Source organism: Elephas maximus, chromosome 6, assembly GCF_024166365.1.
Source record: "Elephas maximus indicus isolate mEleMax1 chromosome 6, mEleMax1 primary haplotype, whole genome shotgun sequence".
Taxonomy (NCBI): Eukaryota; Metazoa; Chordata; class Mammalia; order Proboscidea; family Elephantidae; genus Elephas; species Elephas maximus.
The window spans coordinates 99,348,807-99,363,017 of NC_064824.1; the positions used below are offsets into that span (position 1 = coordinate 99,348,807).

At 40.0% G+C, this 14,211-nt stretch overlaps 1 protein-coding gene across 3 annotated transcripts in view; it reads left to right on the forward strand.

Moving 5' to 3' along the window:
• The window catches only part of LOC126077962 (aldehyde oxidase 4-like), an 88,299-nt gene that overhangs the window by 38,340 nt on the left and 35,748 nt on the right, over window positions 1-14,211 (forward strand). For all 3 annotated transcript variants that reach the window (XM_049887767.1, XM_049887769.1, XM_049887768.1), the window contains 8 exons: window positions 521-601; window positions 1,679-1,823; window positions 2,237-2,329; window positions 4,632-4,783; window positions 6,179-6,272; window positions 8,662-8,771; window positions 11,700-11,884; window positions 12,851-13,013. In XM_049887767.1, coding sequence (XP_049743724.1) covers window positions 521-601; window positions 1,679-1,823; window positions 2,237-2,329; window positions 4,632-4,783; window positions 6,179-6,272; window positions 8,662-8,771; window positions 11,700-11,884; window positions 12,851-13,013 — 1,023 coding nt within the window. The remainder of the gene's footprint in view (window positions 1-520; window positions 602-1,678; window positions 1,824-2,236; window positions 2,330-4,631; window positions 4,784-6,178; window positions 6,273-8,661; window positions 8,772-11,699; window positions 11,885-12,850; window positions 13,014-14,211) is intronic.

Here is a 14,211-nt window from a genome sequence, read left to right on the forward strand (position 1 = left end):
TCTTCTTTATTTTGATAAGTAGGTTTGTTAACTTTCTTTGTGGTTACCTTGAAATTTACCCTTATCTTCCTAGGTTTGAACCATTCTATTATTACTTGGTATCGCCTTGCCTTCCTCTCCATTAGAGAGTTCTACACCTATGCTGTTTATTCCCTCCTTTATTGTTCTGACGTTGTTGTCATTTATAGGTTAACCTCTCTCGTTCCCTGTTGCAACTGTTTTGGTTACAGTGGTGCACTTCCATGCTCACAGTGAATAAATATCCACAAATGATACCTGAGTCCCAGCACAGGTTAAAACCCAGTCCCTGACACGAACAAAGGAAGCCCATAGTCCAGTAAATCTGCCAGGGGAACCGCCCTGTGGTCCTCTGAGGAAGGAAAGCACTTCATTAGAAGCACCTGTGTTTCGTTTCAGCGGTGTCAGAAGTGTAAGCCCTGACTCTGAAGTTTCTCACAGATTCCTGTCCAGCTCTCAGTAACTGTACAGGTCCATTTTTATCTTGTTTCATTTTGTTCAGATATGCACAAAACTGTATAATGAAGATGAATTCCGGCCCTTCGATCCATCCCAGGAGCCTATATTCCCTCCTGAACTGATAGTAAGATACTTTTGTTGTTTGCTCACCGTTTACACATAACATGATGTGATATTTTTGTATTATACTGTGTAATTTTACTTTGCAATTACTGAGTTCTTTACATTATAAGTTGGAAGGGTGTCCTGCACAATAGTGAGTCAACAGCCCACTTTCAGGAACTTGTTCAGCTTCACTATAAATAATTTAAAGCAGATAGCTTAGAAGAGTGGTGTTGCCAGAACCTCAGAGTTGCTTTGGTTCAACTCCCTCAAATAACCTGAGGATCAGAGTATAGGTGGCTTGTCCAAGGTCACACAGCTACACTGTGAGATAGGTATTTTGTAAGACTAGTACAGCAAAAACAAAATTATCATAATAGAATTACGTTATTCTTCCAGTCAACCTCTGTGATTTCAACTCAGGGAAGAGGGGACAGGGAAGAGAATAATTTAGTGTTGAATACCCGCCATATTGTTCCATGACCACATACACTAGAGAGCATGAGATGAGAGACATGATTCTACTGGCTCCTCAGAAGGTATCAGTTTTTATTTATGTAAAGATATAAATATAATATATATATGTGTGTATACATATATATAACAGAGTTGTTTTTAAAAAATCCATTTACACTGTACCTAGTGAATGACTTAAGAGAGTTTTCTAAAGGATAATTTTGCCTAAAAGAAATTTTTATCCTATAAAAAAATCTAATCCCCAGAGATGAGGCTTCTCTGAGTTATTGTTAGGGCAGAGCTAAAACAAGAAGCTGGACACTTTAATTTCCAGGCTAAGACACTTTCACTATACCGTGCTGCCACCTCTTCACATACTCACTTTCTGAATACAGATAGCATTTTCTCTACTCTATTTCCCATTGTTAATGGGCAGACACCTATTACGATGTTTATTCAGTGGTGCCCACATGAGTCATAACAATCTGGATGATTGCAAACAGGCAACTCTTTCTTACCCTTAGAAGTTCGCTAATCTTGCAAAGTTCAATGAAATATTTGACCAGTAGGACTCCTGGAGGCCCAGAGCTTGCTCAAAACTGTTCAAAAGGCTTGAAAGTCCTTTGGCTTTGTTTCTCTGCAGAGAATGGCAGAAGATCCAAACAAGAGAAGGCTGACATTCCAAGGGGAGAGGACCTCGTGGATCATGCCTGTGACCCTAGAAGATGTTCTGGAGCTGAAAGCCAGTTTCCCCAAAGCCCCCCTAATCATGGGGAACACTGCAGTGGGTGGGTGATTTCTACTCATGTCCTTTAGTCAAGATCATATAACCCAAACATCTGTGCCTTTCTTTAACACTTCATAAATGCAATTCATCTTTATTAATGAATATCTATGGTCCTTTGGAGCCCTGGTGGCCAGTGGTTAAGAGCTTGGCTGCTAACCGAAACGTTAGCAGTTCAAATTCACCAGCTGATCCTTGGTAACCTTATGGGGCAGTTCTACTCTGTCCTATAGGATTGCTATGAGTACATTTGACTCAATGGCAACAAATTTGGTTTTTGGTTATGGTCCTTTAGAATGCTTTGTTGTTTTCTTTTGCTAATAAGCCACAATTTTTACTCTGAATCATCAGTAAGCAACATCTACCAGCACCCATTGTCTTTCTTTTCTAACTGCCTTAAATCCTTTTCCCCTTAAGGACCCAGCATAAAATTCAAAGATGTATTCTATCCAGTTTTCATATCTCCACTTGGACTTCCAGAACTATATTTTGTGGACACCATAGATGATGGTAAGCACCTTACTTTTCAAATAAGAAGTTACCATTGGCTGGTGGTAGAATGCTGGTAACCAAATAATGCACTAGGCTAATTTGAGCACTAAATATCTGATTTTGTTTATTAATTTATTTATTCAACAAATATTTATTAAGCACCTACTTTGTGTCCTCTATGAGTTTTTTTCAAACTGACTCACAATTCATATCACTGAGTACTACATTGTCATAGGTGTCATAATGTCAGGTAGCTCTGCCAGTGTAGAGTGATTGGTTGAATAAGAAAACTGGACAGATTTGCTGGACGGTAGAAAAGATTCTTGCCAGATGTTACTCTATGATTCACAAATTTGCTCTAGGACCATTGCACACACACACATACATTCACACACACAGACACACACACAAAAACCTGGACCCCAGATTTGAAAATTTAATTATAAATAATCTTATTCATTTTTACACACTTTTCACAATTTACCAAGTTCTTTCACATGTCTTGTGTCATGATCCTATGACAACTTTGGAAAATAGACATGGCAAATAGCCTTGATATCTCCATTATACTGAAGAAGATACAGAATCAAAGAGCTTAATTAATTTCTTTATCACACTAATGTATTGCCAAATCAGGACTAGATCCTAGATCTTCTCACTCCAAGTCAAGTGCTCCTTCCACATAATGCAGTGAATAGGGCTACCTGAAAAACATTTCTACCTTCCACCATCCAAACTAGACACTTGAATGGCTAAGGGTCTATAAAAATGGCTAAGGGTCTATAGGAACTGAAAATGCTACATAAAATAGGGTTCTTCCCAATGAGTAAACAGAACTCACGTGGAAAATTGTCTGCTTTCCCCTCTGGTCTGCCATTCTTAAGTCAGTCAGCCCATTCATTTTTTTATCTGCTAGAAAGTCCATATCAATGGGTACTCAGGAAGAGATGAAGCAAGAGGAGGCCAACCAGGTACAGGAGAGGGCTGGAAGTAAGGTTGGGAAGTACCCAGTTGGGGTGGAATGAGGACTACTATACTACAACTGAGACAAGGAACAACTATATCTCCCTTGTTGTGGAGTGCCATCAAGTCAGTTCCGACTCATGATGACCCTATATGACAGAGTACAACTGCCTCATACAATTTGCTAAGCTGTAATCTTTATGACAGGAGATCACCAGGACTTTTCTCCCACAGAGAGGCACTGGTGCATTCAAACCACTGACCTTTTGGTTAGTGGAACAGCACTTAACCACCATGCCACCAGGGCTCTTTATCTACATCTACAGCTATAGCTACAGTTACAATTACAACTGTAGCTACAGCTACAGCTTCATGTACATCTATATCCTTCTACCTACTTACCGTCTAAATATCTATCTCTCCATTCTAATTATGGTGATGAGGACTGGGGAGATGGAGACTGTAGAACTAGCCCAGTGTTTCCCAGCCTCTTCTTTATTATTGTCCCTCTAAGGAGTCTTTTTGGAGCCCTGGTGGTGCAGTGGTTTAGAGTTGAGCTGCTAATCAGAAGGTCGGCAGTTCGAATCCACCAGCTGCTCCTTGGAAACCCTATGGGGCAGTTCTACTCTGTCCTGTAGGGTCACTATGAGTCAGAATCGACTCAATGGCAACAGATTTTGTGTGTGTGTGGTTTTTTTTTAGGCGCCTTTTTAGACATATTTTTCTGAACTGCCCCCATAAAATTTAAATGCCACAGGTATGCTGTATATTTGTTTATGCATAGCTGTGCTTTATCCACAAAAATAGTAAGACTTTTTTCATCCCCTTGGGGGTAGTATTGCCCCCCATTGAGAACACATGACTAGATGACATCACTATTCATATCATACTCAGTAAGCACGCCTGCGAATAAAATTGATCCAAGTTACAGGCAGGTGTCTGTTCTCGTCTTTTTTATAAAGGAGCAATAGGAAGAGATGGCTGGGGAAGAAGGGGCAATTGGGCAATGCAAATGTCACAGGTCAAATCCCATTTAAGCTTAATAATCTTTAAAAACTCTCACAGGACCTTGGCTGGAATTTTATATTTGATCACTTTATTCAGGAAAACACTAAGTTGGGAATAAAGTAACTAATGAATTTCAAATATCTAGACAGTCACATATGCTATGTGACTGTATATGTGACTGAGAAGAAGAATTTGGTACTTAATATTTGAGAATAAAGCAAATTACCAGAATTATCTATTTTTTGTCATTCTAAGTCAATTTGAAAAAGGAAAATATATTTAAAAGAGTATTTCCATGCAATCTTGTTACAGTTCACATTAAGCTTATGTTCTAATTTCTTATTTTCAGGGGTGACAATTGGTGCAGGATACAGCCTGGCCCAGTTGAATGATGCCTTACTCTTTACTGTTTTGGAACAACCAAAGGAGAAGACTAAGACCTATCATGCTCTCCTGAAGCATCTGAGGACGCTTGCAGGAGCCCAGATAAGGAATATGTCGGTATGTTCCCTATGGTTATGTAAGTCACAGTTATCGACAGTCATGCAGTTCTGTTCAGCTTTATCAAGAGTTACTCTAAAGAGGAATTCCAAGCCAATGTTGAACAGGTCCCTACAATATGAGTGTGTGTGCATATGTGTCCACAGTGAGAGGTATCGCATTGTGTGTAAGTGTGTCCCCAAAACGAGGGGCATATCATGTACACGACACAGTAGCTATGACAATGGGCTCAAACATAGCAACAATGGTGAGGATGATGGAGGACCGGGAAGTGTTTGGTTCCATTATACATAGGGTCAGTATGAGTGGGAACCTACTTGAGGGCACCTAACAACAACATGCATACATATATACATATACATACACATATACATATAGTACTGGAGTCTGAAGATTCTCAGATTCTAATCCCAGCCTGTCACCAATGAGTGGTATGACCCTGAAGAAGCCATTTGACATCCTCATTTTAAAAATGAAGGTTGAACCAAATGAACCTTCTCTAAGGCACTGTCTAGCTCTATGAAATATGTCTTATCTAAGGTATAGCAAACAGCTTACAATTCTTTTTATGACTAGTTCCCCTGCTAGGCCTTTGCACAGAGGTCAGTTTCTAAACATTGGTATCCCACATGTCCATTCTTAGATGTCCCTCAGTTGTCTAGCTTATTAGAGTTTCTTTATTATTTAAGATTTAAGAATAATTGATTCAAACCACTCCCTCTTCCACACATGAAGGGTCATTCAGTCAGATTTGACGGGGGCTCGGGGTGTAAGATATACATCTCTTCTGATCATCTCTGGCCCTGTTTTTTACTGATTCTTGAAATCCACCATGTGTTCTCACCCTCTGCATCTTCTTCTGTTTCTTTAATGAAAGGATTCTATTGCACGGCAGCACAGCTGACAACTTAAATGTAAATACTATATATTCCTGTTCTTTAGAGTTTAATCAGACTCCAGCCTCCCCACCTCACTCCCATATTATGGGACCCTCTTTTGCCCTTTATCCATCCCTCCTCTTCTCCCTAACCTGCTGGCCCCAGCCCCAAACTCCTATTCATTTCCCTTTTTGTTTATCTTCACAAGTAAACATGCATACCAAGGAACACTTCTAAATGAGGACAAACACATGCCATGTCAGTTGTCAAAGAGATTTTCCTCCTTGTTGCACATGGAAAATGAATATTTTCTCAGGCTTTAAGTTGGGACTGGGAGTAGGGGTGGGAATCTTGGACAGTATGTTGTCTGGATCTATTTAAATTCCCCAAAACTCTGCCAAATCTTTCTATGAAGCAAAGAAGAGAATTAAAAACTTACACAAGCTCCCTGTGTAATTCATTATTTGTCAAATAACTAAGTGTGGCTAAAAAAAAAAGTCATCTTTTTTTTATTTAGACTGTAGGAGGACATGTGGTGAGCAGGCCTAGTTTTTCTGACCTAAATCCCATTTTGGCAGCAGGAAATGCTACCATCAATCTGAGGTCCAAAGGTAAGAGACCATGTTTTAGGCATTCTATTTTATAATTCATAGCCACAACAGTGGACTCAAACATGCTAGCAATCATGACTATGGTGTAGAACTGGGCAACGTTGCATTCTGTTATCCATAAGATCACCATGACTCAGAGCTGACTAAACAGCAACTAACAACAACCAGGGCCAGATTACCCAAAAAGCAAGGTACACACAGGCCCAATGGTCCCTTCCCATCAATCTACAGTGCACAATTTCAGCTGTCCCCAGCCATGTCAAAGATGTGGTGAAACCCATGTGAAATTGCTCACCACAGATTAGCAAGTAAATACAATTAAACCTGTTGTGCGCCCTTGCTCAATGCAAGCCCGTGCAAAGCACACTAACTGGTTAATCCACCCCTGACAATAACAACATTTTATAACTGTCTCTGTCAGTTATATAGCTCCATCCATAAACCATGAACTAGGGACCCCGGTATACCTAATTTAAACTCAGCAAATAAATATAGACTATATTTATATTGGAGCCCTGGTGGTGCAGTGGTTAAGAGCTACTGTCAAGCTACAGCTATTAACCAAAAGGTCAGCAGTTTGAGTCCACCAGCTGCTCCTTGGAAACACTATGGGGCAGTTGTCTTATAGGGTCGCTATGAGTTGGAATTGACTCCATGGCAATGGGTTTGGTCTTGGTTTATATTTATATTGCCTCAAACATAAGGATGAAACTGGGATCAATTATCCTGCTATCCAGATGCTCTATATCCTATAGACCAGGTAATCTACTGTACCTAACAATTTTTCTTAAATATTTGACCAATGATTTTTAAACATTTATGCACAACTCAAGTTGTGGTACCAAAGCAGTTAAAAAATTAATGACAGGTATCTCTGATTTTAAATTTCTGTGGCATATTTTTATTTTATTTATTTACTTATTTTTATATCTCTGATTTTAAATTTCTGTGGCATGTTTCACAAAGGTAGCAATTTTTCTTTCTTTTTTTTGTTGCTGTTGTTGTTGACAGTTTGGTCTCTTATAGTTGGTTGTTTAAGGGAGCACATTCCTCACCGGTGGTATTGTTTATTTTATAAGTCAATCTATTATCTGGCTGAAAGGTGACCTCCAGGAGTAGCTTCAGTTCCAAGTTAAAAGGGTATCTTAGGGCTGTAGTTTCAGGGGTTCCTCTAGTCTCTTAAAGTCCAGTAAATCTGGTCTTTTTTAGAAATTTGTTGTGTTCTACATTTTTCTCCCATTCTACCCAGGATCTTATATTGTGTTCCTCGTCAGAACAGTCTGTAGTGGTAGCTGGGGACCATCTAGATCTTTTGGTCTCATGTTAGAAGAAGCTATGGTTCATGTAGTTTCTTCCTTGAGTCTTTGGTTTCCTTCATTCTCTTTTGCTCCAGATGGGAAGAGACCAATATTTGTATCTTAGATGGCTACTTGCAAGCTTTTAAGACCCCAGACACTACTCACCAAACTAGGATGTAGACTAGGATGGCAATTTTTCTTATAATTCTTTTCATTTAAAACAAAATCAAGTTTGTGGGGCATATTACTCTTTATTTTTCTTTTTATTCAAAAGGACTTTGAGCATTTCAGAGAGAAAATGAGTTAAACTTAGGGAAGTAAAAACAAATGCATATTATTCATGGGGCTATTGATGTGGGATGCCTTTTCTTCAATTGAAATCACATTTTAAAAAAATGTTGTAGATGAAATAAGGGAGTATGGTAAACTGTTTAAGAAATAAAACTATATACCAGGAATCCCACCTCTGCCACTAGAACCACCTCTAACACTTTGAGCAAGTCCCTTAACCTCTCTGGCTCCCTGGACCTCCGTTTTCCCATTTGTGAAATGCATACTTTGTGCTAGGTTGTTTCCAAACAGTTTTAAAAATCTTCAAGATTAATATTTGTGAGTGGCATATAATGGACTTATGAGACAGAAAAAGACACCCCAGATTATCTAGCCCAACCCTGTCATTTTGCAGATAAGTAACCAGAAGCCCAAAAGTTTCTGTGACTTGCCTAAGGTGACCCTACTTGAGAGCTGGAACTGGCACCCATGTCTTCCAGCTCAGCCTGCGCTCTATCAGATACATCACGTCCGTCACTTTCGGCACATTCTCTAATGTGATCCAAACCAAACCAGATGCTTTTGAGTTGGTTCCGACCCATGGCAACCCCATGTGTGTAAGAGTAGAACTGTACTCCATAGGGTTTTCAGTGGCTTTGATCCTTCAAAAGTAGATCACAAGGTCTTTCTTCCAAGGCACCTCTGGGTGGATTTAAACCACCAACCTTTCAGTTAGTAGTCAAGTTCCTAACCGTTTGTGCCACCCAGGGACTTCCCTAACGTGATAAGTTCTTCCTAACCAAGGTCATTTTCTCTAATAGAAGGAGAACGGCAGATTCCTTTAAACAGCCATTTCCTTGAGAGATCACCTGAAGCTGACCTCAAATCAGAAGAGATTGTGTTATCTGTTTATATTCCCTACTCTACTCAGGTAAGGACTTCCTAGCTTCCTGCCCACTAAGTGAAGCCTAGCTCTGCAGTGAGACCACAGATGGGCTTCAGGAGGGAAACATACTCTGTCCATTTGAACAAACTGCTTCAGGGAGAGCTTTCCAGGTGCCCACAGGGAGGAGCAAATTCCCAATGGTCATTTGATTTCATATCAGGGCCACATTATGGCTTTCATGGGCCCAAGGCACTTCTGCCTTCATAGGTCCCTTCCACCATTAAAAAAAAATAATATCCAAAATTATATTTCATGTCTGTGTCAGATTAAAGATGAATAAAATCCAGACAGGATTATGTATTATATGTTCATTAATATTCATTTTTCTTATGTTTTTAAAAGAAGTTAAAAATAAAACATTTTCATGAGTCCCTAAAAGTATCATGGGGCTCTATCTCTGTGGCTACTGTACCTAAAGGGTATGTGAGGAATTGAATTTTTGGCTTCAGATAAATGTGCATTTTAGTTAAGATTAAGTCTATCACCAACATCATCTACAACAAGTTTCTGATAAACTGAAAGTTCATTATCATAGAGATACTTCCAAGTCAACTGATATTTATTAACCAAACACTCTGAGTAAAATTCTATATATATTAACCACGTGCCACTCTGCTGGAACCCTGGTAGTGCAGTGGTTAAGACCTCAGGCTGCTTGAGACCAGAAGAACTAGATGGTGCCTGCCCACAACCAATGACTGCCCTGACAGGGAACACAACAGAGAACCCCTGAGGGAGCAGGAGAGCAGTGGGATGCAGACCCCAAATTCTCATAAGACCAGACTTAATGGTCTGACCGAGACTAGAAGGACCCTGATGGTCATGGCTCCCAGACCTTCTGTTGGCCCAGGACAGGAACCATTCCCAAAGCCAACTCTTCAGACATGGATTGGACTGGACAATGGGTTGGAGAGGGATGCTGGTGAGGAGTGAGCTTCTTGGATCAGGTGGACATTTGAGACTATGTTGGCATCTCCTGCCTGGAGGAGAGATGAGAGGGTGGAAGGGGTTAGAAGCTGGCGAAATGGACACAAAAAGAGAGAGTGAAGGGAGACAGCAGGCTGTCTCATTAATGAGAGAGTAATTGGGAGTGTGTAGCAAGGTGTATATGGGCTTTTGTGTGAGAGACTGACTTGATTTGTAAATGTTCACTTAAAGGACAATAAAAATTATTAAAAAAAAAAAAAAAGAGCTCAGGCTGCTAATCAAAAGACTGGCAATTCTAATTCACCAACCGCTCCCTGGAAACGTTATGGGGCAGCTCTACCCTGTCCTATAGGATCTCTATGAGTTGGAATCAACTTGATGGCAATGGATTTTTGGGTACCACTCTATGTGCCAGGCACAATGCTAAACCAGGAAGACTATAAGATTTAACCAGGAAGAGACTATAAGAGTTTATAAATCACAGAGTCCTGTCCTTGAAGGTCTCTAAATATGCAAGGAAAGGTTTGAAAAAGAAGATCACTAATAATCTCAGGAAATCCCTGGGTGATGCAAATGGTGGATCAGAGTTGACTCCATAGCAACCGGTGTTTTAATCATCTCAGACAGCAAATTAGTAGAACCAAGAGTGAGGAGTTCTGGTGATGGAGATAGCCCTCCTACTGGAGTAGCTCAAAGAGGAGGGAAGACTTTAGGGTTGAGCCTAGAAGATGGTAGCCCTTGAATCAGTGAAGAGAAGGAACTGATCATTCCAGGCAGGAGAACAGCATGGTGGGGGCATGGCAAGTTGGGAGGCAGGGGGCAGGGCAGGGTAGCTGGTGTAGCCATGTGAAATGAGGCTAGGAGGAAGGCTGGGGCTCCATCACTGAGCAGATTGATTGGTCCACCAGGGAGTTTGTATGTTTTCTACCAGACAACCCCCTTTAAAGGCTTTAAAGGAAGGTAAAAATGTAATGGAAATGGTATTTTTGGAATATAAATCCAATAGAATGATAGAGAATAAATTAATTGATTGGGGAATAGTGAAGTTGAATGACCATTTATGAAGCTATTGCAATAGCAGTAGGTGGTAACGAGGGTGGTGGCAACAAGAATGGAGAAGGCCCCTCCAGTCATCCAAGTTAGCACTTACTGACGGAGTAAATATGATCAGTGTGTCTCAAACACTTCCTTATAACCCCTGTTTTCTGTATCAAAATTGTTGTGATCCTTGCCAGGGTGGTGGGATTTAATCGTCTTTCCTCTCTCCTTCTCCCCTAAGATGCTGGCCACACTAATCAGCTTTCCCACTTCCTGTCTGTAATGTTCCACACCTTCAAGAATCCATCCACCCAGGAAAGTTCATTGTAATGACACTTAGCCTAGACTGACAGATTAAGACCTGGAAAGGAACTGGGGGACTATTTGGTCCAGTGGTTTTCAAACTTAGTTTTTTAAACACTAGAACTCTTTATCAAAATGGAATTTACACAGAACACCAAACTAGGAAACAGATAAAAGTGGCACTGTGATTGTTCAATCTGAAAGATGCCCCACTCCGCAGCCCCTGATCAAGCCCACCCTTCTTATTTTACAGAAAAAGAAAATTAAGACCCAAAGACATACGTGTTGATTCGGAGTTGAGAGGCAGTTAGTGCTTAGCTGATAAGCATTGACTCTGGAGTCACATTGCTTGGGTTTGAACCCCAGTCCTGCCACTTAACTGTGTTACCTTGTGCAAGTTACTTAACCTATTGGTTTCCTTATCAGTAAATTGGGAGTGAGTAGAATTGACGTGAGGAGCAAATATTAATACATCTAAAGCACATGGGACAGTACCCTGTACTCTATAGTGAATAACAGTACCTATCTGATAACTCATATTATTCACCTGATTTTTTTCTCACTATGAATAGTCATCAAAGTTGTTGCTGTACATTGAACAGTGGAGATAAGCACTAACTATTCTGAGTGTTTTTCTATCTCCAGTGGGATTTTGTGTCAGGACTCCGGCTAGCCCAACGTCAGGAGAATGCCTCTGCGATTGTTAATGCTGGGATGAGTGTGAAGTTCGAAGATGGCACAAACACTATCAAGGACCTTAAGATGTTCTACGGAGGCGTGGGCCCCACCGTTGTCTCTGCAAGTCAAACCTGTAAGCAGCTCATTGGGAGGTAAGTCAGAGCACATCTGTCACAGGGATCTCAGGTCTTTCTATTTTTATTTCTTTAATAAAAATAGCACTTGAGGAATTTTTTCTGCTTATAAAAAATGTATATACGCACAGAAAATTTAAGCATTGCAGAAAAGTATAAAGTAAAAGTCCCCCAAAAGCCAATCACCGTCAAGATATAATGATTCTTTTCTTGCAAGTTTGTGTAATAAGATTAATGCACAAATTACGTGGCTTGAGTGGATATTGTCTTTAATTTTTCACTTTTAATTAACCTGCAAAATAAGTAAATGTTTCAAAGACTGTGTGCTAAGATATTTGAAAATGTCCTTAAAGAACATGAAGATGAAATATTCAAAAAGGCTAAATGGGCTTCTTCCTGTGACTTTCATTATTTCTAGCATTTGGAAAGTAAGTTATTTTTAATTCTTCCAAATAGTACTTTTACAATAATTTTTATTCAAACATTATATTCATTGTCAACAAAGAGAACTTAATACAAGTTTTTTCTTAGATACTAAAATAACCTGATACTTCCAAATCATTTACATAGAGACTTTAATTTGTAAAATATTTTACCACTATCTTCAACGATTCAATTATTGCTGTATACTTATTCAGCGTATTATGTGTGTCAGCACTGTTCTGGTTGCTGGAGATACAGCAATGAACAAGACATAGTTCCAGATCTCAGGAAGCTTTGATTTTAGTACTTTTTTTACCCAAGCTATTTGAGGTAAATCAACATTCTCAGGCCATAAAGTTAAAAATAATATTAAAGGAGGACTTCGTACGGAAAATGTGGGAACCACTGCAACAGATATTAAAGAAAGCCACTGAAATATTTTGAAGATATTTTGTTTAGATTTCAAAGATGGAAACGGACTGCTTTCCTTCTTTTCTTGACCTGTCAGTTTAGGGTCTGTCTTTGCCTCTTCTGTGAAATGTTTGCATCCTTTCCTTCCAGACACTGGGATGACCAAATGCTGAGCGATGCCTGCCGATTGGTCCTGGATGAGATTTACATTCCCCCAGAAGCCAAGGGTGGTATGGTGGAATATAGGCGAACCCTCATCATCAGCTTACTCTTCAAATTCTACCTCAAAGTGAGGCAAGAACTGAACAAAATAGTGAGTGATTTCCCTGGGTCTCTGAGTGCCTTGACATTCTGAACATGAGTCTGCACATGAATGACACCCCCTGCCTGGTTTTGATGATACATCAAAGGTGTCTTGTGTTGCAAAGGGTTAAGCACTCAATTCCTACCCAAAAGTCTGGTAATTGGAGCCTACCCAGCAGCTCCAGTGGAAAAAGACACAGCAATCTGCTCTCGTGAAGACTGCACCTAGAAATCCTTGTGGGGCAGCTCTGCATGGGGTTGCTATGAGCCAGAATCTATAGCACCTAACAACAACAATGACAGGCTATCTGGGATGGAGTCCTCACTGTGGTGCTTCACAACCTCCAACAGCTTCCTCCTGGTCCTCCTTTGTTCCTCTCCTTCTCTCTCTCTTCTCTTTCACTCTGGGCTAAGAAGTGAACGTTCTTGTTATTCCATTTGCCTGTAATCTTTCTGTTAATCCTGGGTGGCGCAAAAGGTTAAGCACTCCACTACTAGCCAAAAGGTTGGGGTTCAAATTCGCCCAGAGGTGCCTTGAAAGATAGGCCTGGCAATCTGCTTCTGAAAGGTCACAGCCTTGAAAACCCTATGGAGCAGTTCTACTCTGCACACATGGGGTCGCCATGAGTCGGAATCAACTGGACGGCAACTAACAACAGCATAACCTGTCTGACAAATGCAATATCAGGTTGACCTACAGTAGTTAAAAGCCTTCAGTAAGTAAAGTATAACTTTTCTTTAAAGAATTTTTTCTTAGTAAAATAATACTTGAATATTTAAAAAAAAAAAAAAATGAACCAAAAAAGGAGAAAATAATTTGTAATCCTTCACCCATAGATAAACAAAAAAACCAAACCCGTTGCCATCGAGTGGATTCCTACTCATAGTGACCCTATAGGACAGAGTAGAACTGCCCCACAGGGTTTCCAAGGCTATAAAATCTTTAAGGAAGCAGACTGCCACATCTTTCTCCCATGGAGCAGTTGATGGGTTTGAACTGCTGACCTTTCAGTTAGCAGCTGAGTACTTTAACTACTGCACCATCAGGGCTCCCACCCGTAGATAACCACTATTAATATTTTGGTGTGTATCCTTCTGAACCCTTCTCTATAAATGTGAATGCATAGATGTCACACACTTGTATATCTATATAACTGTTTAGTATAGCTTGCCTACTTCACTTATATCATATCATAAGCGTATTTTAA